Source organism: Leptinotarsa decemlineata, unplaced genomic scaffold (assembly GCF_025532065.1).
Source record: "Leptinotarsa decemlineata unplaced genomic scaffold, Ldec_3_MD MMD2_P_RNA_scaffold_9, whole genome shotgun sequence".
Taxonomy (NCBI): Eukaryota; Metazoa; Arthropoda; class Insecta; order Coleoptera; family Chrysomelidae; genus Leptinotarsa; species Leptinotarsa decemlineata.
The window spans coordinates 945368-968721 of NW_027412536.1; the positions used below are offsets into that span (position 1 = coordinate 945368).

Sequence of the window (23354 nt, forward strand, 5' to 3'; positions counted from 1 at the left end):
GATAGGAGAATCTTCCAAAGATTCTCTTATCCATTTTTTTTTGTATGAGATGGAGTAGTAGAAAGCCAAAAACTTTCTTTCCCAAAAATTAATCACTCCTAAAAATATAACCCTTTCAATTCACATCCTTTATATTCGTGAATATGTTAAGAATAGTAACAGAGATTTCCCATACAACCCTAAAACATTCAGTGTTCCACCATCAAATATCTCTTCATTTCACAAATACAACCCATTTCAACTTGTCAAGTTGAGAATGAATGAAGACGAAGTATATTCAGAATATTTTGTAACGAGTTTTATTAAAAACAGCATGAAGTGGAACGTCAAGAAAATCCAATCATGTCAGATTCTAGAAAAATAATCATATTACCTACTACACCACTCCATAACCATTACGAGGAAAGATGAAGAGAAGCGAATATGTGTTCTTAAATAATGTACTGTATACACGAGGTTTACAGTTGAAATGTTTTAAAATATCTATCAATGCCTGATAATTTCAATAAAAAAATTCTGAATTTTTTAAATTATGTAATATACAGGCCATTTTTGTCTGATACCACTATTACTATCTCGGAAACGGTAAGACCTACAATTTTGGTTAATTGGAAATTTGGGAAATGAGAATAATCTTTGATTTGGTTGGTTCTTTTCAGATCGAGAATATAAGTGAATGTTTTTGAAATATTTGCCAAAAACTAGAATTAGCGAATTTGGTTTTTTTGATCTACCGCTTTCATCACTACTTAGTGTAAAACAAAGTCGGTTCCCGCTGTATGTTCCTCGTTAGGTTCAGATCTTTAAAACTACGTAACGGATTTTGATGCGGGTTTTATTAACAAATTTAGTGATTCAAGTGAAAGGTTTATATGTATACAACATGCATACTATAGTAGAGAAACACTGATAATTTTAGAGGTTTCTAATGTGATGTCCTAAATGAACACTTTCTTAGGCTAACATTGCAAACGCTCGCTGCCTGAACTCTACCAGATAGATAAAAATAATGTACTACAGTATCGCACATCTTCAAAAGGTATACAAATAAGTCCGTGATGGTATGTCTATCTCTTAGATCCACAATAATGATTTCTATCTTTTACTTTTTTACGAAGCGATTTCACATACAACATTAATCCAATAAGAACTTCGAATACATTGTGCATTTAATGTAGATCAATATGCAGGGACATAGCGGTTGCAGCGGTATAGGCCGGCGGCGCGTGCCTATAAATAGCGCGTCGTAGGCCGCACATCGCCCTATAGAACTTAATGATTAGCAGCGATCTTACGTGTCTACATGTATATTAAGTATCAGCTTTGCATGCGTGCGGAGGCGGGGCGGATCGCTAGTTTCAAATAATATGAAAAAGGCAGAGGAACTCTCAATACTGTTTCATAGTAAAAAAACGGTCTGTATATCAACATGTATATCTAAAATTATTGAATGTACCACAGTAGGTAATTTGAAAAAAAAAATGGAATTCTGAATAATTTTCAAAAACTTTTTGATATGTGATTGTAATAGATCCAAACAAATCTATTGTTCTAGTTTTGAAAAGGCATACCTACACACCAACAGTGGGTTACTCATAGATTTTATTGTTGATTTAATTCACAAAACACTCAAGACAGGTGAGGTCTGAAGACTTTGGAGGAAAATGAATGGGGCCACTTATATGATGAGAACACCTTGTAAAGAAAAAGTTGCAAGCTATCGATGGCAAAGCTAGACTGAAAAGTATTCGTAGAGTTTATAACGAGCTAAATCATTGTGCATTTATAAGAGTAATGGTTTTTTGGTGCGATTATTATAGATATCAAAAACTGATGAATATGTAACTTTCGATAACGAAATCATAAAAAACCACAACGATTTGTGAAGAGGACAGAAGTTTCTTTATATTTTACTCTGATATGTTAATAAAAAAACGTTCGAATTAATATTGGTACATACTAGTCCAACTTATAAAACTACGTGTAGTGAAACACGTATAATCATAATACCATGATTGATATCCATTTATTTCATTGCCCCACAAATTAATTACGTTTCGTTCGTAGTTTGGCATGGCTTCAAGCCAAGAAATTTCAAATCTACTGGTATACAGCAAAGTGGTTAATATTTATGTTGTATTTATATTGTTACGTTGTTCATATATCTCATGTTCAAGCAAAACCTTACAATTTATTCAATATTTTGACATATATTCAATGCACCAACAAATAATGCATTTATGAGAATTTCACATATTGCCACAGGAAAAGGTAGAGTAATACCGAAAGTTGTTGGTCTTCTACTTCTCCATCTTGATACAAAATATGGAAATCTTTCAAAGAAAGGAAGGAACCTATTAAAAAAAATTCTCTATACAAAGATGTGTAGATAATACAAACCAGAGAAAAAGCCCTCTCGAAACAGCTATTTTCATATAAACATTGAATTACACGAAAGAAAAATACTTTCATGATGATGACATGGGTGGATTCGACCCATTCCGTGACAAAAAGTCGTGATAATAATCGATTGAATATGTTTTCTTATGTGATCTGTATTTGCTACTGAAGAGCCGATGAGGCAAGTGTCTTACGGCGAAATATCGAATGTCTGGCAGTGAGGATGACAGTGTAGCATATAATTGAAATTTTACTTTTTCCATTAATTATATTGCATAAAAATCTTGTGAATGATATCTGATTTGATTCCACTACGAATGTTTGGAATACAAACAGAATAGAGAAAATTGTTTTGCGTATAATCCAGCTTTCATATGAAAGTATTTGTTTCGAAAAATGTTTTTTTTCGTGTAATTCAATGTTTATATGAAAATAGCTGTTTCGAGGGGGCTTTTTCTTCCAGTTAGTGTTTGAAAGTTACTTCTTTGCCTGATCTACATATCTTTGTATAGAGTGATTTTCTTTTGAATTGATTCCTTCCTTTCTTTGGAAGATTCCTACATTTTTTGTATCGAGATGAAAAAGTAGGTCAAAAACTTTCTTTCGCAGTAAGTATAATGTAAGTAAGTCTATTAGAAGATTTTTCAAAATAATTCACACAACAATTGAACACTTTTATAAATATCCATGCATACATAATAATTGACCTTATTCAATATTGATACTAACATATGAGTGTGTTAAATGCACATCTTCAACAGATTTTGCTGAAAATGATAATGATTTGAGAAACTTGCATCACCATTATCTTTGATAAAGTTCTGATACAAAAGACTATTGGGAGAACGATTTTTGGCATTCTCCTAAGAACGTAAGAGAGTGATAACTCCAAAATTATTTCTTTACAAATATGTGAAAATCACTTTTTCCTTCAGTTTGGGAAACTATCAATCCTTAGGTGGACATATGATGGAATTTGCCGATACTTGATGAAAATCCATAACTAACGTATTCAAAACACTTTTGTAAGATTAAACAGTCTTACAAAAACGCAATACGTGTTTCGTCATACAATAACTTCTTCGGGCGTGTCTTTACCTGTCCCGTTTGGATTGAATTCATCAGAATATGGGTGGGGATGAGGCAAAAAAAATGCAGAAGTCACCATAAGGCTTATAAAAGGATGACATTGGATTAGTTGAAATGTCGTTGTGAGCGAATTTGAAATCTAGTGTCGGGTGGAGGGGCGTCTTATCTACAACATAAAACGAACTTACATACAGAATTTCAGATTTAGAAAAAATATATATGTATATATATATATATATATATATATATATATATATATATAAATATATATATATATATATATATATATATATATATATATGTATATAAAAAAATGAAGTGTGTGTATTTTCTATAATGTTATCCAATTTAGGGCAAGTGTCTTAAGGCGAAACATCGGTGTATACCAGTGAGGATGGCAGTGTTCTATGTAAGTGCAATTTGTTACCATTCATTTAAAGTAGAACTCATGTGAATCATATGTGATTTTTATTCCACAACGAATATTTGAAATACAAACTAAGTAGGGAAAAGTATCTTCTGTATAATTCAGTGTTCATATAGAAGTATTTGTTTCAAAATAATTTTTTCTTTCGTATAATTCAATGTTTATATGAAAGTAGCTGTTTCAGGAGGACTTTCTTTCAGTTTGTATCTGAAAGTTACTTCTTTGCATGATCTACACATCCATTTAAAATCTGTTTTTCCGTTAACCAGCTGTCGCACCCCTACGAACGACAACCCTCAGACGTCGAAACTTGTGCGAGCTAAGGATTAACGAGGTTTTACCTTTTAACGTGTGATTCCTAACACGGGTTGGACGATAGCAAGTGAAGATCGATCGTTCAGACTAGGGCTTGAACCACCGACCAACACGGCAGTCAATTCGAGTGAGTGAACAAATCACCCACGCCGAACCGATTGGCTACCGACTGACCGACCGATATATATATATATATATATATATATATATTATATATATATATATATATATATATATATATATATATTAATTATCTGCGATCGCTTTCGACAGTTGGTAGTACTGTCATCTTCTAGGCACTCCTCAAACTGAACTTGTCATCCTGTCGTCTGCGTCTTTATACGGTCAGAGCGTCTCAACTTCAGGTACTTTAGATAAATCTGCCTGTATTTGTACTGCATCAGGTACTCTTCTTTGTGTTAGATCTTCTCTAGGAATGTGTATGGTTTTGTTTATTATATTGAATTGTTGTCAATAAAAAAGAAGTTGATCTCCAACAACCTCACAGCAGTTAAAGCCGACAAAAGTGACGCCACAGTTATTATTGAAAAACAGGAATTAAGTATGAAAGTGAACAAATATATAACGGAAAACGATTTTAACACGATGAATCACGATCCAACCACAAAATATGAAAGACAAATTAATAGCCTAATAAATTCCAATAAACAGATCTTTAACAACAAAGCATTGAACAGATACACAGTCAACAACCCAAAAGCACCAAAACTCAACGCACAAATAAAGATACATGAGGAAAATAAACCGGTTATCAATTTCACCAAAACATCTTCATACAAAATTTCAAAAATCATAGCCGACGAACTGTAAAACAAAATCAACACGAACAACGACCACAGCATCAAAAATTCAATGGAACTCACAGACAGAATCTCTACGACAAATGTCAGCCCGAACACTAAACTCCACCCCAACACACAAAACAACACAACGATGCACAGCATTTACGTACGTAGGACACCAAACCAAAAAACTAACAAACATCTTCAAACCTCTGAACATCAACATCACATACAAGCCGAACACGAAGATAACACAAAAAATAAATAACTATGAAAAAGAAGAAGACAAAGACCAAAACGGGATATACAGTATACAATGCTCGGACTGCAACAAATTCTATATCGGCCAAACCAAGAAAAAACTGATCCAAAGGCACAATGAGCACAAAAAGGCATACATAAATCCAATAGTATATAAATCAAACCTCGCAACACACGCCATACAAAACGAACATAACCGCATGGACATTTGGCAAAACTTGAACATCCATAAATTTAACAGTCATAAATCACTTTTCGAGGAACAAGTACAAATCAAAACACAACAAGACCTCACATTCAATATATTAAACAAAACCATACACATTCCTAGAGAAGATCTAACACAAAGAAGAGTACCTGATGCAGTACAAATACAGGCAGATTTATCTAAAGTACCTGAAATACCAGAGACGCTCTGACCGTATAAAGAGGCAGACGACAGGATGACAAGTTCAGTTTGAGGAGTGCCTAGAAGATGACAGTACTACCAACTGTCGAAAGCGATTGCAGATAATTAATAGAAGATATAAAGCTTCAAATCCTTTTTGTAAAATTTAATATGTAAAAATTAAAATATATATATATATATATATATATATATATATATATATATATATATATATATATATATATAACAGAATAATTAGTGACTGGATTAACTATAAATCGATTTAATTCGTGAGGTTGCAGTCAATAGCTGGGCTGTTACAAAGAGAACTCTTTATTATATGTCAAGCTTTCGGTATATTTCACACCTTCGTCAGGACAACTACAATAATAAGATTATATATTTTGTAAAAAATATATAAATATGGAGAACTTACTAACGTGAGAATAAAATATAAAATGGTTCAAAAACAGATAGAAAAACATTAATAAATGACAGTTGATAAAAATTTTGGCTGAAAATGTCAAGTGGGAAAATTCTGAATGATACTCGAATTACTAGATCTTTTATTTTCTTTATCATATTTCAGTAGGTACGTGTAAATTTACACGTGTAAATTTTTATCAACTGTCATTTACTAATGTTTTTCTATCTGTTTTTGAACCATTTTATATTTTATTCTCACGTTAGTGAGTTCTCCATATTTATATATTTTTTACAAGATATATAATCTTATTATTGTAGTTGTCCTGACGAAGGTGTGAAATATACCGAAAGCTTGACATAAAACAAAGAGTTTTTTTTGTAACAGCCCAGCTATTGACTGCAACCTCACGAATTAAATCGATTTATATATATATATATATATATATATATATATATATATATATATATATATATATATATATATATATATATATATATATATATGTATGACCAACTGTGACTTCGAGGACAGTTTTCTCCAGTAACTGTGAGTTTGGGGACAAAACGGCTATTTGAGGACTGTCCTCAAACTTTTCTGTTATATTCAACTGTAAGTTCAGGTACACCACCATTTTGGGGACAATGGGAGCTCCTTGTTATAGTTTGAGGACATACCATATCGGAAATGATTCCGAGGACTAATTCAATTTGAGGACATTTGGGATTAGATGGAAAACATTTCAAAATATAAATTGCAATGGGAAGTTCATTCACTAACATCACTACTGACAATTATCGCAATAATTTTAGTCCTTCGGATTGAATGAATTGCCAGAGGTTATGAAAAGTGAAGCTCGAATTCGAGAATAGGGTAGATGAATATTATGAAAACAAGAGAAATAGATGAGTTGTTTACTCCCTTGAACATATGTAACTATTGTGCATTTTTGACCCACTTTCAGTCGTCCGATTAACTTGTTAACTTAAAGGTATTGATAATTATGGTGACAATAAAATGAAATTATTGCTAGAGAAAAACAAAATGGCAGCTCCAAGATGGCGGACGAGTTTTGTAACTATGGTCCGAGTCTTTTCAAAACTAGTATATGAGGGTTTGCGGGGTCGGAGATTATGAATGTTTGTTCATAATATAGGATGGCGGCTCCAAAATTGGTATGTGGCGGTTTTCAGGTCCAAGGACGGCAGGTGAGTTTTTTATTTTGACCCAATTCCATTTAAAATTGGTATGTGGGGAAATTCGGGATCAGAAATTGATTTTGTTTTCGCCATGAAATCAAGTTGGTGGCTTCAAGATGAGAGACGAGTTTTGTGAGTATGATCCTATTTTATTCATAATCATTATGTGGGGGTTCTTGAGGTAAAATATTATGATTATTTTCAATAATCATACAATCAAGATGGAGGACGAGTTGTCCAAATTTAGACCCACTTTGAGTCGTCGGAATAACTTGTTATTTTACTGGTGTTGATAATTCCGGTGACAACAAAATGGCGACTCAAAAATATCGGATGAGTTTTGTAACTACGGTTCGATTCTTCTCGAAATCAATATATGAATAGATGAAGAACAAGTTTTGTGATTATTGTTCAAATATATGAAGAAATTGGTATTTGGTTTTCGGAACAAATATTAAAATGTTATGTAATATTCATATACTCCAGATGACGGTTTTTATATGGCCGATGGGTTTTTCCTATTATGAACCGATTCTATTGAAAATTGGTATATGTGGAAAAATTCGGATAGGAAATTATGATTTTGTTGTTGATATCCATAAAATCAAGACGGTAGCTCCTAGCTGGAGGACGGATTATGTGATTTTTGTCGAATTGAAACTTAGTATTTGGAGGTTTTTAGGGACGAAAATAATGATTTTTCTGGCAATATTTATAGAGTCAAGAATGTGACTATGAGATGAATTTTATTATGATTCGATTCTATTGATAAGTGGTATGATTCATAATTGTTTTTAGGGAGTTCTCGGGTTTAATGATTATGATTCTTTGTCAACAATCAGAAAATCAAGATTATCCTTAAAATCGGAATGTTGGGTTTTTGGCGATATTTTTCATATAATCAAGATATTGGCTCCAAGATGGCAGATAATTTTTTATTATTACCCGATTTCATTGAAAATTTATATCTAGGAAAATTTGAGTTCAGAAATTATGGTTTAGTTGTCGATATCCATAAAATTAAGATGATAGCATCAAGATAGCGGCTAAGTTTTGTGATTATGATCCGATTCTCTTGATAATTGTCATGATTCATAATTGTTATGTGGGAATTCACGGATTCAGGGTTTATGATTTTTTGCCAAAATTCATAAAATCAAAATAGCGGTTCAATATGGCTGACGAGTTATGTGAATGTTATTATTTAATTATATTAAAAATCGATACAAAAATTATGATGAAGAAAGGATAAATGAAACTTTCTATGATTTTTACCACTTTTATTTGTAACTAACGTTACTGCAGTTTGGTCCTATACGAACATTTTCAAACTTATACAATAAACTAACAATGATTCATTACATTAGCCATTATATACCACCTCTGTAGGTACTAATAGAGGTACTTGGCTTGATTGAGTACCTGAATTTACAGTTTACAATGCGGATGTGCCAATTTAAAAACCAGCGAGTAAACTAAATCGATTTGATCATTTAACAGGTTGCACCCGCAATGTTTATGCTTGTGAATTTCCAACTCAATTATTTAGAGTCCTTCACGTTATTTTTTTATATCAAGCTAAACATATAACTTATTTTAGAACAATATTTTTGGGCGTTTGTAGAAAGAAGAAAGTTCGTTTGCAACCCGTGCGCTGGATACAAAAATAACTATCGAAAACGTTATAATGGAAATTTTTACATATCAGGTGGAGTGTTGATCTACATTCTTCTTAAGCTTGACGTGGTCTTTACGGGTCACCCTGTATACTCTGCCTAATTTATTTGCATATAACATTCCCATTTTCAACGTTAACACAGTTGGATTGTGAAATATGTATATACTCAAAACGGGAATAGTTGACAGATCACAGAGCTCCACAGGTGGCCTCAAAATAAAATCATATTTTTTTGATGACGACCCTGTTCGGGAGGCAGCGACAGAAAATAATATGTTTTCAATATTCTACAGCTTCTTTGAATTAACTATTTTGATAATGTCAAAAATGAAGGTAGTTTACTTCTGAACACTCTTTGGAATTTTAATTTTGATATTCTGACAACTCATATGCAATTTTTCCGCAATGCACCAATTTCTATGAGGAATAAAATTTTCTGACAAATCGATAATAAAAAAGTTGCCGAACTTCTGCAAACTTTTGAAACTGACTGTATGTGAACGCAACATCATCGGAGTGGTAGACTCTCATAACGTGTTACACGAAACAACAAACTGACAAAAAACTAGCCTTCTATAAATATGTGCAAATTTTCTGTCTCTGTCTTCTGTACTATAAGCAGGTCGGTTTGTTGCATCAAAAGACGAGGGAGACGGGGGGGTAAGGGCCAAGCGTAGACCGCAGACACGCGACAAGTGGACGTTCAAGTGACAACAGCATGCTGTGAAGACAGTGACAAGTAAAACCCGACAAGTTACTAATCTAGTAGTTCACAGATCATTGAATGGGAGCTGAAGGTGTTCGATTTGAAGTCTCGGGATAAGATTTATAGATTGAAGATTTGCCTTGTAGATTTTTGGTGATTGCTCGATTGGCAATACTGAACTTGGAAAATCCTCAGGTAAGTTATAATAGTTAATTTGTTTCGTTGTTTATCGTTATTCAGTTGATGGAACGTGACACTTTCAAAGATCGCAAAAAAAGTCGGCTTCTCAAGTGAACAGATGCTTTAATGTTTGGTTTATGCAACGTTACCAAAAACTAAACCTATAAATAAGAATGAATTACGAATTCAACACCAACAAATTTTATATGCGCGTCAGTCAGTTGAGAGTTGAGACAACATAAAATCTACAATCGAACTCGCAATCGGCAAATTTAGCTAAATGCGCCGCAAGGAAGCAATAGCCAAAAGAACCTTGACAGAGAGAGAGAGACGCAATCGGCAAATCCTTTGTGATTGAGAAGCAAGGGTGGCGATAATAATTTTTGTTTTGGTAATTATTTCGTTTATTGCGATATCATTATGAAATGAATTAGTGAATCATGGTACCCAGGTAAGATTCTTGAGTGCAAACGTGTCCCACCTGACTACAGAATTTACCACCCTTCTTTACTTATACGAAGAACTATAATCGAAAATTGCCTTTCAATTAAAAATGAAGTTTTTCGTCAAAAAAGGAAATATGTATGTGCGTGGCAAATAAAAAAAATATTAGGTTTAGAGTAAATTTCCTCACTGCGAATTGAGAATTAACACGAAATTGAATAAACATTACTGTACTCTCAGGTGTAGGCTTACGAAATTTTCTTTATCATTTCTATTTTTTAGGAATATGTCCAAGAAATATTGTCTTGTGAGGTTTGTTGACGACAATATTTTATATGTGGTGTCAACAAATAAAATTACTCCCATTGAGGATAATTTAGTGTGGGCCCCTTATAAAGGAATGGGCTATTATGAGGCTACTCCAATGGAATATAATGATAGCAGAACATTGCTCGAAAATAAAAAGAAAGAACAGGGAAATAAGAAATTCGGTGAGTTACCATGCATTCATTACAGCAGTTTTGGTGGGTTCATAATATACATTAGTTACATGTCTAGTTTTTAATGTGAACTATTTAGAATGTTCATTTTTAACCACAATGCAAAATTCAGTCATCATTCCCTCTGTTAATTAATTACAGGTATCATACCACAAGTGGCACTAGTAGATGTTTTGGCCCAGAAAAGTTATAGAGATGATGATATGCAGAGTGTTAATGAGAATAACAATTCTTTAGATGTTAGGCAGAATGCAACTGAAAGTGAGTACTTTTAAGTCCATCCCATAAACAATTATTCAATATCCACAGAACTTTTTTGTGCTACCGGATTATACAGGGTGTTTCAAATTCGATCCCCACCATTGGGATCTCGGAAACTATAAGAGATATGAAGACAGTTAAATTGGGGCAAAGTTGCGCATTTACCTGACTAACAATTTTTTTCCTCGGCTTTTCAAATGAACCAAACTTGCTGAGATTTTGATCCAATAACTTGAACATAGTTCGATGTGGTTGTCTTTCGAGATACAAGTTTAAATATATTTTGTATCATATATCTTTTTTCTTCATTCGTGAAAGCCATTTTTCGCCAAAAATTCAATGACTTGTACAATAACAAAATTTCATTGAGTGTTACAGAGTGAAAGTCAAATTTAGAAATATCAAAGTCAAAGCCTATTGTGATTAGAATTTTTATTTTTCAATATCTCCAATTCTTTGTTATGATGGTGGCCGGAAGATGAAACGTCGGATAGCAAGTCTGAAAACACCATTATGTATCAGGAAAAAAGTGGCAATGTGGAAGTGCAAATTTATTTTCGAATCCTTCGAAAAATAAAGCCCTAAAAAAATAAAAACCATTTTATGAAATTTCTGTTTTTTTAGGATATCTCCAAATATACTCGAAATTTCAGAACTTTCTCAACTGCATATTGTTAGTCAGGTAAATGCGCAATATTGTCCCAAGTTAACCATCTAAGTATCTCTCATAGTTTCCGAGATCCCAATGGTGAGGATCGAATTTGAAATACCCTGTATTATTTTTTATTGATCATTCAGATTTCACCACCAATTAGGAGAGATAAAAAAGGTAATCATAACATTTTCTGACAATGTTCAAAACTTTGCAAACAATTTGGAAAGGAAGACAACTTTGTGGTTACTCATTGACATGTTCATGAACATCGTACAAAATACTGTCAATTTTTTTTCTAATTCATAATTTTCACTTTATAGCAACCGAGAATGAAGAATCAGATAATCAAGATGAAGATGATGACTCAGTTGTGGATCCTGACTTTGAACCAGGTCTTTCAGATGTTGAGCAGACCAGAAATGAAAGTAAGTATTGTACTGGGCCTCTGTTTGAGGATGAACACCTATATCTACGAAACCACTCGTTAAACAGATTTGCCACTAGAGGGTGCAATTGGCATGCTAAACAGTTTTTTAACAGTATGATAACATTTAACATCTATTGAATCCAGAAAGTAAACACCTAATCACTTTTCATATCTTCTTTTCGTTCTCAGAAAATGTTCTAGCATATAATGACTTTTTTCTACTCAGTTAATTGTTCTCATCAAGAATGAATGCTTCTAAGGCTTTCTCAAAATTTTCTGAAAAAAAATGTTTAAATGTATACCTCTCAACAACGACAGAACATGTTAAAATAATATACCTTTGTAACATAAACATTATCAATTATCAAATATACAGGGTTATTCAAATTATATGTTCCTTATTGAGATGTTGATAAATAAAAAAGATATGTAGAAAGCTACAATAAATAAAGTTACTGAATGAAGTTCATGATTTCATTTTTGAAATTAAAATTAAAAATAGAATTTTTCTCATTTTTTTTCCACTTCATTACCGCATATATTGGAAAACAAATCACTTTGTTATTGTCAATTTCAAAGACAAAATGGTACCCTCATATTAGAATTTGAAAATCCGGACAGTTATTTCTAGAATACTATCCCATTATTAATTCTGTCATCCACCGTTACAGTCTTTACAACCCAGCACATTTTTCACTGGGCAGTGATTTCTAGAATACTATGCCATTATTAATTCTGTCATCTACCGTTACAGTCTTTACAACTCAGCTTCGGTCAGAAATTATGCATTTCTGGATAACAGCATGACTTGTGGATTTGTAATGAAGAAAAGTTGTAATCGAGACCAACTTTTCTGTTTACTACTCATTGCCATAATCATAAACATTGTCCAGAATACTGGCGATTTTGTTTCTGATTTATTTTTACTTTCCAGCTATCGACAATGAAGAATCGGAAAACCAAAATGGAGTCGACAATGACTCTATTATGGATGCCGACTTTAAACCAAGACTTTCAGATGTTGAACAGACCAGAAATGAAAGTAAATATTGTACTGAGTGTCTGTTTAAGGATGAAAATCTATATCTATGAAACCATTCATTATACAGATTTGCCACTAGAGGATGAAATTGGCATGCTAAACTGTTTTTTTAACATTATTATAACATTTTAATTTTTACTGATTCCAGAATTTTTAGAGCTAAACACTTAGGTTAGGTTAGGTCTGAAGTGAGTGGGTCTATTCGACCCTCCACCGCAACCCGCAAGGGTTTATTGTGGCTCACACACTCGAACAAATAAACCCAGCTTTTTAACGAAGCCGGTTAATTTGTATGTTGGGTGGTGTTGCAAGTCAGATGGTAAGAGTAAGACTCTGCCGAACTCTAAAAACCTGATTCGGTCCCCAGCGGGGCAGGCACAAAGTTATGCTCTGCTGTTTCATCATTTTCCAAACATAGGCGATACACACTGTCTTCCGACAGTCTGAGTCTCTGCATATGATGATTCAAATGACAGTGACCTGTAAGAAGGCCGGTTAGACATCGTAGTCTTTATGGATATCATTTATGGATAATAGCATGGCTTATGGATTAGAATACGAAAAAGTTGTAACGGAAGCCAATTTTTCGATTACTCAATGCCATAATCATGAAAATTGACCAGAGTACAGGCGATTTTTTTTCTGATTTATTTTTACTTTCCAGCTACCGAGAATGAAAAATCACGAAATCCAAATGAAGTTGATAATGACTCAGTAATGGATGCCGACTTTGAACCAAGAATTTCAGAAGTTGCCCGGACCAGAAATGAAAGTGAGTATTGTATTGGGTGTCTGTTAAACGATGGATACCTACAAACCATTGTTTGTAAAGATTTGTCACTAGAGAGCGCAATTGTAATCGTAAACAATTTCTTTAACCGTATTATAATATTTCAGTTTTGATTCCAGAAGTTCAAGGGGTTAACTTGTATAACTCTGTATAACTTTTTTTGAAAATATCATTATAAACATTATTACTTAAATTTCAAAAATTCTAGCATGCACAAATGCCAAAAATATAAAGATTTCATAAATAGTTGTGAGGTCTTATTCACTTTGGGAATGTTTCAGATCTGAAATAGTCTCGCGGTTCTCTAGTGAATGTTTTTCTGTTACTGTATCAATGCAGATTCACTGCACAGAAATTTGGAGGCCATCGTGGATACAGTAACAAAAAATATTTGATAAAGAACCGTGATATCAATTCAGTTCTAAAATTGAACCCAAGTAAATACCCAAACCATGTGTGACAGAATCTGGTACACCCCCTTCTTTTCTTCAGTTCGAAAGTTTAGTGACAAATATATTTTATGAAGTGCCAAATTTTACTCATTCATTTTAAAAAATAACAGAAAAATGAGGTTGTACCATGATCCTGTTACACACGGTATATAATTAGCTGGCCACTGTTTTGAAAAATTTTTGATGGTCAGCATCACATATCTCATTACATTCTTTTATCCATTATAGGATCATTTTTAATTTTATTAGACCTCGTCAACCGAAAATAACTTAAGATTCATTTTTCAGTTGTTTATATTATCGCTATAAAACTAATAGTAATAAATTACACATGGTGTTTAACCCACTGTCTGACGCACCTTTGTTTTGTTGTACCAGTTTCACCATGCCCAAATAGTCTCTGAACTTACCCGAATGATGCAATGTTAACAGACACTTTTCCTTTAAAAAATTTGGAAGAATTAGATCTACTCTTAAACTAAACCTCTGAATGCGGAGATAAAAAGTATATTGAAAGCATTGAAACATGGGTACACACAATATAGCAGTGACGAAATAGGTTCAGAATGAAATGTTTCTTTCTTAACTCAGGAATGTATGATAGTATTTGATAATATATTATCATTCGGGTATGTTCGAACACTAAGTATATCATTTATCGTCACATCGAAATGAAGGAGCTTCAGAATATGGCTACTTTGCCAGCCAGCTCTGGGAGAGTTATGAAATAACGTGCTTCTTTATAAATGAACACTCTCGTTGAAATTCATATAATGTATTTCGCTTTGCAGATTATCAAATTGTTGCTCCAATATACTTACCAACTCCAGATATGGATTACAAAAAATTAATTGTCTTCAAGTCAAATAATCGGACTAAATCAAAAGTTCATTTTTGTAAATACTGTATGAAGCTTCAAACAAAATTTGCTCGTCATTTAGAGAACAAGCACAAGAATGAAGAGTCAGTTGCAGAGTTTTTAAGACTCCCTAAGAAGGACATCTCCAGAAGTCAATTAATACAAAAAATTCGTGTAGAAGGGGATTTCCTGTATAATACCCAAAATAAATACAATCTAGAGGGTAATTTGATTGTTGTTCGGTGTCCTACATCCAAGCAGAGAACAGCCGATCAATTCAGGCCCTGTGGAAATTGTGGCGGCATGTATTCAAAAATGTCGTTAACAGCTCATTACCGGAAATGTCAAAAAAATAGGATCAAGGGAGCAAAAGATGTCTTCTTAATGTCTAAGCAGAAAAGTATGTTCATCTCCTCAAAGGCCAGTGATATTCTTAGAAGCAGTGTTTTGCCATCACTTTGTGATGACAGAGTAACGAAAACTATTATATCTGATGAAGTAATAATTTTGTTTGGAAATCGCTTATGCCAAAAATATAGATCTCACCATCTGTACAAAATGATACGAGCAAAATTGAGATGTGTTGCCACATTTCTGATAACCCTTAGAGAGATTTCTGGTATACCTAAAATTAAATTGGAAGAGATATTTGATCCACTTCACTACGAAAATTGTATTTCGAGCATCAATAAAATGTGTGGCTTGAATCAAGAAACTGGAAGATACAAAAGTCCAGCAACTGCTTTTGCAATAGGGTCACATCTCAAGAAAATTGCATTCTATATGATATCAGAGTATATTAAACAAAAAAATAAAACCAGACAAGAAGAGGTCAAAGACTTTCTTCTTCTCCTACAAGAAGGTCTTGCACATGACATCAATAAAACTGTACAAGAAAATCAATTGGAGAGAAACAGAAAGAAAAAAAATATTCTTCCGTCCTCTCAAGACATTCAGCATTTAAGAATATTTTTGGATAACCGCCGAAGCATTTTCATAAAGAAACTCAATGACAAGTTTACTTTTCAAGCTTGGAAAGAACTATTAAGTGTGACCCTAACTTCATTACAGTTTTTCAATCGGCGAAGAGCTGGTGAAATTGAGAGAGTAGCAATTTCAGATTTTTTGAATTATGAAAGACTTGAAGATAATGACGAAATGTTAGGGCATCTAGACTCAGATGAAAAGAAGAAAGTAAATAATTATGTACGTTTTTTGATTAGAGGTAAATTGATGAGAGGAGTACCTGTGATGGTAAACAAAGATAACTTTATTGCCCTCAAATTGCTTTTAAAATTTCGAAATGAAGCAGGAGTCAGTTCTGATAATACATATTTATTTGGCCTGCCTGGCAATTCCCACAGTCATCTTTCGGCTAGTAAATTAATGAACCAATACTCAAAATTATGTGGCGCAGAAAAGCCAAATACCTTACGAGGAACACAACTCAGAAAGCATATAGCGACCAAATGTGCTACGATGGATTTGGGTAAAACGGAACTGAAAGATATCGCAGATTATTTGGGTCATAATGAAAAGATTCATTTGGACCATTACAGGCTGCCAAATGTAGCAAAAGACATAGTTAGAATGTCTAATATACTGGAAAAAGCCCAAGGAGATGGAGATGGAAATCTCTCTCAAGACTCATATCCAGAAATGTGCACTGAAACAATAGGTAATTATAATTATATATTTTCATTTGACAATATACATTGATTTTGTGATAGGTAAACCATTATTTCAGGAATAGAAATTACCCAAACATCAATTTAACGTCCATTCCACTCGACGTGTGTTCGCCAATCAAAAAAGTTTATTTGAAGGTTGTAGACTGTGATGTAACTTGAGTATGTTCATTTCGGAGTTCCATCATACTATAATTTGAAAAGTTCACTACGTTTCAACTGCTACTATCCGCAGTTGTGTTCAGACGTTTACAATCCTCTAAATAGTATGGTAATCTTAATTATAGGTAATTTGATTAGTTCCAGTTTTCTACCTGCTACCTGCCCATTTTTAATTGAGGTGACATTAAATTCTCCATTTTCCTGTAATACCATTACAGACTACCAAATGTGGCAAAAGTCAGGAAGCTGACAAATTAATGTCACCCCAATTAATGATGGGCAGGTAGCAGGTAGAAAACTGGAAGAGTTATTCATCAATAAAAGCCAATTAAATTAACTATAATTAAGATTTCCATAATATTTAAATCCGTAAACCTTTAAAAATTTGTCAATATTCACTGCGGATAGTAGCAGTTGATACATAGTGAATTTTTCAAATTATAAGACGATAGAAGTCCGAAATAAATGTACTCAATTCTAGTCCAGTCTTTCCTATACTGATTCGAGCTAATAACACTCTTGCTCCACTCTAACCAAAAATATTTACTTTATCTACCTACTCTTGATTACTTACTTATCTGCTTTATGTTTTGTTGGTACACAGTTCTTGAAAAATGATGATTAATGACCTTGATATTTTGTATTTTGAACTCAAAGGATGCAGAGAACTGGATCGGACCTTCATCCGAATTTATATTGCTTTAAAAATTTTCAATTTCCAGGCTCTCGTAAAATCAGTGGTCGTGATCAGAAGCACGTAGGACCACACTTGATTTTGAAGAAAAAAAACGTTGACATTGTTTTGGTGTTTGGGTAATTCCTATTCTTGAATTATGTTCACATCAAAGGTTCCAAATGTTCATTTATTCAAACAATAATTTTATTATATTTTCAAGTTGACAGGACTACCGTTGAAAACTAATAGAACTTCAAAAAATACCATGACCAGTGCTTTTTATAGAATTTCATTAAACTGAACCATATAATTACTGAATTATTCAATTTCACTTTTTTTATTAAAATTTGTTTAAAATTTTAGGAAGTGTATAGCATAAGCACTGGTTCTCAAATTGAAAAATTCATTTTTACTTTATAGAAACTGAAGCTCATTAAGCTTACTTGTGTTAGTTTTCCATATTTATTTCTCAAAAAAACCCTCAAATATCTTACTTATATTCAATCTTATGTTGAAACAAGTCACACATCAACTCAGAAATAATTTTTCAGAAAACGCTAAAATCTATTTGGCAGTATAGGACCCAACTTAGCAGGATACAGTATACAAGTGTTATTTGGCGAAAATAATTCACGGATAAATTAATGTATTTTTGATGATTTATAAAGTCACTTCTGCTGTTATCTGAAAAATGTTAATTTTTCAGTTTTGTCAATTTAGGATAATTGTGTGGAATATTTAATATGTTTTAATAATTCTATAGATTCTGAGGGGAACCTGGAGATGAGCAATGATGATTACCGAGATATATCCAATGAAAGTAAAGGTACAGATTTACATGATCACATTAAATTAAGAGAAACTGATGTAAAAATAATTTTCAGATTCTCAGAAGCTGGATGAGATCAATAACAATTCCCGAGATATATCCAATAAAAGTACAGGTACGATTTTGAACATTGTAATAGTGAGTCTAAGATAAGGATATCCAAAATGGGGATATCGGAAATGGTTGTAAATACGCTTTTGTTCAAATGAGGCAAACAGATGGGTCATTCATGGAGAATTATAAACTTTCCAAAACAAGTTTCGATTTTCAAGTTTTTCAATTTCCTAATTTCTATCTTTCTGATGTTATTGTTGAAGCAAGAGCAGGATAAAAAACACTATTTCACATGCACTTTTCATGAATAGGAACTTTTGAATAGGGCTCGGCTTCAATAAGCAATTTTTTTCAAGTATTTCTCATACTGTATCAATGCCATATCGCATGAAGAATTTGTTAAGTGTTAGACTGTCCCTTGAATTTTAAAATCTTTGAGTACAGACCTGAACTGAAAAAAATGTGTAACTGGGAATCATGTTTCAAAGGTAATCATGATTATTGGTAAAAAAGGTCAGAATACATCATTGAATTCAGAATAAAATAAACATACTTTGAAAAGCTGTATTAATCAAAATCTAAGAAATTTCAGCTTAAACGATTATACCACAAAAAAAATTATTGAAGAATTCAGTATTTTCAAAGTAACTTAGAAATTAAAAGTATTTTTCACATTTATGGCGATAGTTTTTCCACTACTTGCTCCATCAGTTACTGAGGAATATTTATGAACACAGTGTTCGGCATGAAGATCTCAGCATATTGAAAACTCTTATCATTGGTTTCTCAAAAAATTAATTCTTTATATAAACCTCTGCCCCATTCAAAACATAAATTTAATACACCAGAATTGAATTTTTCAGTTATACGAAGGAAAAAGAACACTATATGCTTTTCAATCTCCCCTGTATGCGGTTATAGAAAATTTAATTTTGGACAATGAACTTTACTTTCAGTAATGAATTCTCTTTAAAAACCAATAATGGAAGTTTTCATTTGCTGCGAACTTCATGCTGCACACTGCATAATACGATTTATTATTATTTTCATGAAATGGATGTGTATTAGGGGATGCTGAATCCGAGTGGATTCAGAATTTCTGAAAAAAATCCATAATATAATTTTTTCAATGTTTCACTAACAAAAATATACACATACATCATGTTTATCTTATGAATTACTATGTTCATTGTTTCTTCTTATTGTGTGATTAGTGATGCCTCTTGTGCCACTCTCTAACTCAAGGAAACTTTTCAGAAATTTCAGTGGTAATGTTACAGATATTTGAAAATCAAATGATTAGAACTTTTGGATGAATGATATTTCTGTTACTATGAACACTTTTCAGTTTCCATTACTGGAAGAAATAGCCGCAAACTATCCTGGACTAAAGAAGAGAAAAAAAAGGTAGACGAGGAATTCCATCTTTACATAGACACTTGCGAAATGCCTTCTGTCGGCGAATGCAACATTTTTATTGAAAGGGAATCATTAAATCGATCCATTGGACAAGTACGGGGTTATATTTCGAACCAAATAAAGAAACAGAAAGCAAAAGTTTTGAGTACATCAAAGCAGAAAGATTTAAAAAAAGGTATATTATAGTTGTAAATCTTACTACTTCGAGGATGTTGAAAAAAATAGAATTCATGCTAGCACAGTTCAATTATTTAAGCATTACTTATTAACGCCGCAAGCTATTAATTTACTATTAAGTTATCAATCAGATTTCAATAAACAAATCAAGATTGTGATCCAGAAACATTCCTGCAATAAAGTAATATAAATATAACATTTAATTTTATTAATAATAGATTTTTTTGCACGAGTTCTATGTTTTTCAACAACTGATTTTGTTTTATTTTTTGAAATTGAAAAAAAATGGCGGAGTTACAGCTTGCGGCGTGTTTTTAATAGATTGACGAAAACGAGACACCCTTGATAAGTATCAAAACTATCATAATAAGAGTAGTGAATTTGAATTCGGCATTCTCAAAAACTTATTGTATGTATAAGGAAATAAATATTTCGAAATATTAATCTCTCCCAACGTCCTATACAGTGGGGTCTGGTAAACATCTGTCGAAAAACAACTTCTTCCCCGGCTAATACCACGCTGGATATTGAATTATATCCGGCAGACATTTATGCAAGATTACTCACAGAGGCAAGTCTCGCAGATATCTCTCGTTCATCCAGTAGCGGGACCATGCTGAAATAATTCGAATAAATCATCTGCAGACCGCGGTTTCGAGGTATTACCTCTCGTCAGTACAGGAATTCTACCCAGACAGCAAAGTATCTCGGACTCGATCAATTTCAACACGGCTCCGCTACATATATGAAACCTTCATCCGAGAGAAAGATTGTTAACTAGTAACAACTCCATCTCGTAAACAAAGCCCCGTAAAGGGAAGAAACATCCCCTATATCAAAACTCTAATAGAAGCCAAAAGTGAAAACTGTTGTATGTGTCTCTCCTCGTTAGTTTTAAATTTTGACTTATTGTATATATTTATTGCTACGTGAATATTGAAGTTGTCGGTGGGTTTTCATGAGCAGTTTAACAAAATTTGACTCCAATACTTTTAAAAAATGATCCCAGAATTTCTGTATGGTATGTCAAAAGATGGCATTTATATTGAGAATTGCAGCAATCTTTCACCCAACTATCATTTGAGGTATTGGAGTGGCAGCGATTACCCTTTTCATCAGTTCGGACTTCCATTGTCTAACAACGCATTTAGTCAAGCTAGCGTAGAGATACATAACATATGGAAACCTCTAATAAAGCAAAAAACGACCAACTCCCGCCAAACGGTCATCTCCCGCTAAAACCAATGTAGCAGAAAGAGAGAAGAGGGAATGACCTATAAATAGTCAGATGTCCAGTTATCACCCGAAGACGATTGTGGATACTAACAATCGAAACGTCATGACGTAACTTGGTTTGAAATCCTTTAATTAATCAATTTATGTTATGTTACACAATGGAAGTCCGAACTGATGAAATACACCAGGAAACATTGTCAACCACCTTCAAACAGTAATTACCCTATTTTAGCGGTCACCCGGTATAATATTTATTTGGTAATTTTTCTATTTCCAATTTAATTTACAGTAAAAAGAACCAGATGGACAAGTCCAGAAAAAAAAGAAGCTTTTCGAATTTTTGGAAAGGAACTGAGGACCAATACATTACCATCCACAGCCTTTTGTCAAGAAATACTTGAACACAATAGTGTTTTTCATAAGAGAACACCAGAAATGTTGAGAGCGTTCATCAATAACACGAATAAGAAGAAGAAAAATACTGGTTGATTTTATTAAAGATTTTATTAAAGCACTTTTTCATTATTTCTATTTTACCTATCCCAATATTTTCTCATTAATCGATAGTGTATACCATATATAAGGATATTTATTATGATGATATAAAAAATAATGTTGGTTGAACTATAAAAAAATTGTAAATTCACATTGAACTATATAGCTATTTATGATATGAGTGTTAAAAGTAAGGTTTTATTTTGTGAGTGAAAACGTTTGTGAAACGAGTGTAGCGAGTTGAGCAATTTCACGAACAAAATAAAACTTACTTTTAACACAAATATCATACATTTCCGTTATTTTTATTTTTTCACCACACTTTCTGTTTCTAATTTTCTCCCCACACTTTCCGAAATTCTGCTCCGGAATAGCAATAATAAAAAGTTTTTTGTACAACTGTCGTTTTCATACTAAAACAGATAAATTTTAATATTTCTATAAAAACACATTTTTGACATTAAGTTCTTGCTGGTATTTAATGTCGGGTATAATGAAGAATAGTGAGGAATTTTGTTCACGACGATATTGAAGAGGCTGCAAAAAGAGCTTCAACTGAATTGTTACCAAAAATATCCTCAGAAAATCGTGTTAAAAATACTTGTACTCAGCTAGAGGTGTTTTCTGATGTTTATTCGTATTCAAGCGTGTATTTAAAAACGATTCGTAGTGACGTCATCAATTATAAGATTCGCCAGAATGGAATGATTCAATTTGTGTCAGATGTCAAATTCAATAAAAAACCTCGGAGTAACAATAGAGATGCCTTTTGCATCCTTACATTGAAGGCAGCATAACTTTGTTTACGAGAAGTAAGTTGGACCATAAAACAGCGGCGGTTGGTTCAGTTGATAATCGGAGGGATAGTATATAATATGTTAATTTCAAAAGTAATGAACTTTGCTTCATAAAATCAGATGAAGAAATTTGTGATTTATTCTCAGATTTGATAAACAAGCGGTACGGTTTGTGAGATCCAATATGAATAATTTTAGATTAGAAATGATTTCATGCAAACTTGGTATCTAGGGGTCTTTGTGGACCGACATTATAAAAAGGGATATTTTTTATGTTTTTAATGATCAATTTTTTGAACTCATTCTTATAAATAATGTTTTTGAAACTAGGTTTATATTATTTCATTATTTGACATGTCCCAACCAAAAAAAGGTTGAAAAATGATAATCGTCATTTCGTATTGAATATTGTCCGTACGCAACGCGAGAGCCTTCGTCATTTCGTATTGAATATTGTCCGTACGCAACGCGAGAGCCTCGTGGAAAGAAAGAAAAACCAAAACGGAAATCATATTCTTTGT

The 23354-nt window shown here is 32.8% G+C and overlaps 2 protein-coding genes across 10 annotated transcripts in view; one reads left to right on the top strand and one right to left on the bottom strand.

Annotated features, from left to right (window-relative positions):
• Rbp6 (RNA-binding protein 6) overlaps positions 1-23354 on the bottom strand; it is a 1483108-nt gene that overhangs the window by 945235 nt on the left and 514519 nt on the right. The gene's annotated exons all lie outside the window — the stretch shown is intronic.
• Positions 7888-22055, top strand: LOC111506898 (uncharacterized). 4 transcript variants are annotated; one of them, XM_074170371.1, is made up of 11 exons: positions 7888-9885; positions 10597-10805; positions 10956-11075; positions 12051-12155; positions 13092-13199; positions 13864-13971; positions 15233-16978; positions 18590-18652; positions 18711-18770; positions 20058-20303; positions 21831-22055. In XM_074170371.1, the coding sequence occupies exons 2-11, from the start codon at positions 10601-10603 to the stop codon at positions 22028-22030; spliced, it is 2961 nt and encodes a 986-aa protein (XP_074026472.1). In that variant the 5' UTR covers positions 7888-9885; positions 10597-10600; the 3' UTR covers positions 22031-22055. The 4 variants fall into 4 exon arrangements, with proteins under 4 accessions (XP_074026472.1, XP_074026473.1, XP_074026471.1 ...); XM_074170372.1 differs by lacking the exon at positions 7888-9885 and adding an exon at positions 9909-10261; XM_074170370.1 differs by lacking the exon at positions 7888-9885 and adding an exon at positions 10296-10321.